Raw genomic sequence first — 3,289 nt, 5'->3', positions numbered from 1 at the left:
TATGATGATTACGTCCTCAGATTTTCTGTCACAAAAATGCCTTTTCTGCTTTAGTTTAGGCATTGAGAACATTATTTCAGCTTTTATCTTAGATTCACTGACAGTGTTAAAATTCATTGGACTGGAAAATGTGCATCATTTTTCTACAGTGAATTTAAATAATAACAACAGTGTATTAATCTGTGATATTTTCTGTATAGTATGGCTTTTTTTTTTCTCCTGCAATTGAACACTGAGTAAAAATAAAGGTTCAGAGTGAATGTGGAAAAGACAGCAAGTGATTTCTATGGCAAAATACCATTTGTCATTATCTATTGGTGTAAATTGTGTAGTATATTAGTTTTCAGTGGGAACTGAAATCCAGCTGTGATCAATGAGTATGACATGAACTGGTCACAGTTTTCTATGTACCTGTTGTCCATTTATGTTTTACACTCTCTTGCCATTATTATCTCAATGTCAAAGTAGACCCATATTTGTAGAGAACAGCCTAAAATCTCATCTTTGTTGCCAACAGAGCTATACTGGCATACCCCGCAAGCAAAGGCAACAAAAACAAGTCAGCATTCAGGTTTGCTCTGATAAATCATGTTAGTTCCACCTCTGTTTATTAGCATCCTAGAAATTGTGTTAGGAAGGGTGGAAAATTTTTAGTTTTCCCTTGTTAAAGTAAGACCTGTACACATAAGCCCACCTCCTTTTCCTTAGCAGCCGCAAGGAAACATTTGTTACACTTCAGGTAAAGTTACTGTTGAAACAGAGATCATGTAGAAAGACTGCATTTATAATGTTTTTTTGCTCTAGAGTGATGACAACTTGTTTGAATTTTTTCATTGGAAAATTCTTATGAACAAGAGGTACTTTGCACAGGTTAACTGTGCTCGTGTACATCTTCATACAAGTCTGACAGTAGAGATCCAATAACAGGATCTTTAATCTTCCGAGTTTCACATTTACACTCTTCTACAATCATGATTTCTTTGACCACTGGAACAGAATCAGTGCAGTTGAGATCCAGACGCTTCATGGAGAACTTGCTGGGCAAGCAATGAGAACAAAAGGTATAAAGATGATCTTCTGAACCAGGAACATGAAAAGAACTACATTTTCCAAAACACAGATTATTCTGTACTGTCACCTTCTCACAGCCGTTATGAGTAACACCCTGAAACAGAAAGCAGTTTAATGTTTCTGATGCAGAAATGGCCCACAGACTTTGCTAGAATGTATGAACAAAAAGAAAATAAAAAGGGAAAAAACCCAAAACCACTGCAAGTTTTTCTTCTCAGAAAAAATAGACAACAAGGTTTCTAGACAACATCTGTACATACATAAATTTAGTTCTGGATGTGAAAAGACATGGTCCTTGAGAGATGGTGATTACAGAAACACTGAGAATAGATGGTGATTTACAAGGAATACAACACTTTTACCTATACTATTTGCTTGTCTTGATGTTACAATATGACAGAATGGCTTCATCTATGCATGGAATAATTTACAAGTTCTCCAAATTCTTAGCACGGAATTAGACATAAGCATCAATTTTCTAATTAAGACAGGTGAAAGCAATCCTTGCTTAGCTGTAAGAAAAGAACCGCTTTTCCTGTAAGTATTTGTCCTGAGAGTCTGTATGTGCACACACACATGTGTCTGTGTGTGTGTATACACATACATATCTATATCTATACATGTGTATATATATAGAGAGGTCATAATTCAGATCTGCAGACAGCTGAGGTGTATATTTATTGAATGGATAATTACTCATCATTTCTCTGCCTGCTTAGACTATGTCTGAATATCTGTGCATAAAAATAATAAATAATTCTATAAAAATTGAGTCTGAAGCTTTCCTGTGCTGCAATTTAGCAGTTTGCCTCATCAGACTAAAACTTTTTAGTCAGCATCTTTCAGCCATTTAGCATGAGCAAGTGTTCTGAAACCCTTTGACTGAGCCACTTAAATAACCTCAGTCCCTTTAGCAGCTGATTACAAGAGATGAGGGAGAGGCATGTTTGTTGATCTTGGGTACTTTTTCTTACCTGGGCAAAAGGCAGGGTTCTGCAGTTTTCTTTGTGCATTTCATTGGTCTTGATTGGCAGGACAACCTCTTCAGATGCTGAATTTTTCTTTAACATGAAGTGCTCCCAGAATTTTTTTGCATCTTTTCTGTAGGGAAATTCAGATTCTCTCTTGCTGGAACGATGGGGTGGAGAGAAGTTTTCCACGGGGGAGTTTTCTCGGGGTGCAACCCATGTTCTTGGGTTTTGGTCAGCATGGAGTCCTACATTGGGAAGTATGAATCTAGACATTTTTTTCTCCACTTTCTTCTCACTTCCAGATGCTGTCTGTGGAATTGATACAAAAAAGCTTGGTACTTTCAGGGTCTCTTCAACTCCTACTGGATTCTCGCTTACTGGCTCAGGAGAACTTTGACTTTCAAACAGATTTTTGTCCATGTAGAGAAAGTGCTGAAATCGCCTTCTGGTTTTCCTTTGCTGTGAAGTTCTCTGTAGCTCTGTGGCTCCAAGACATGAGAGCACTAACATCTGAAGGAGAAGCAGTGACATGATCCTGGAAAAGGCAACCCTGTAGACCTGCTGCTATTGCAGTGAATGTAGTATGCTAGCTTTATACTAGAACCTAGAGTCAGATTATGGCAGAGGAGAGGAGGGCTCAGGGGAGACCCTGGTGGGGCTAATTACATTCATTTACCATAGATTACAATTATGATAGGGAAGTTTGTGCTAATGAAACTCTGCTTTCAATCTGAGTTATGTGTATTAGAAGCCCCTATCTAAAATCTAGTAACCCAGGATGTTGTGGAGGACAGGAGGAGTCAACAGGAGGAAATGTTTGGATAAGGTGTCTAGTTTAGGCTGAGGAATTAAGTAAACATTTGAGGTTGTGTATTAGAATGTTCAGTGTGGTCTTCATTGTTTATTTGGCTTTCCGTTCCATACAGCCAGAGACTGTCAAAACAGGGAGTGTTATTTCATTACAATAGGAAAAGGCAAGCTAATTAAAGTTTGCTGAAACAGTAAGCTCAACCTGGAGACTGTATTTTCAGAAGTTAAGTCTAACTTTGGACTTTCAGATTTGGGATATGACCCATGGTCTGCAGGACTAACAGACTGCTGCTCAGACAGTCATAGAAATCTGTCAGGAAGCACTAGCCCTCACCTCATCTTCCTCTCAGCAGGTTTGCAGCTGCTGGAGTGCAGACATGTCACCAGCACAGAGCGGAAGGACTCAAGGTGAAGAAGCTCTGCTTCCTGGATTTTCA

At 38.6% G+C, this 3,289-nt stretch overlaps 1 protein-coding gene across 1 annotated transcript; it reads right to left on the bottom strand.

Annotated features, from left to right (window-relative positions):
• Nucleotides 1-871: 871 nt before the first annotated feature.
• Nucleotides 872-2,573, bottom strand: CER1 (cerberus 1, DAN family BMP antagonist). The gene is made up of 2 exons (XM_062512591.1): nucleotides 2,046-2,573; nucleotides 872-1,165 (listed from the first exon to the last, which is right to left on the bottom strand). Exons 1-2 carry the CDS (start codon nucleotides 2,571-2,573, stop codon nucleotides 872-874), a joined length of 822 nt encoding a protein of 273 aa, XP_062368575.1.
• Between the last annotated feature and the right edge of the window lie 716 nt (nucleotides 2,574-3,289).

This window comes from Cinclus cinclus, chromosome Z (genome assembly GCF_963662255.1).
Source record: "Cinclus cinclus chromosome Z, bCinCin1.1, whole genome shotgun sequence".
Classification (NCBI taxonomy): Eukaryota; Metazoa; Chordata; class Aves; order Passeriformes; family Cinclidae; genus Cinclus; species Cinclus cinclus.
Note: the sequence above shows the minus strand (reverse complement) of the source record. Positions and strands in the feature narration are given on the sequence as shown.

What these genes read in the sequence shown, in the direction of transcription:
- CER1 (XM_062512591.1), bottom strand. Translation starts at nt 2,573, where the DNA reads ATGTCACTGCTTCTCCTTCAGATGTTAGTGCTCTCATGTCTTGGAGCC. An exon ending in GAACCCTGCCTTTTGCCCAG is followed by an intron (nt 1,166 to 2,045) that starts GTAAGAAAAAGT and finishes TTTCTGTTTCAG; the next exon opens with GGTGTTACTCATAACGGCTG.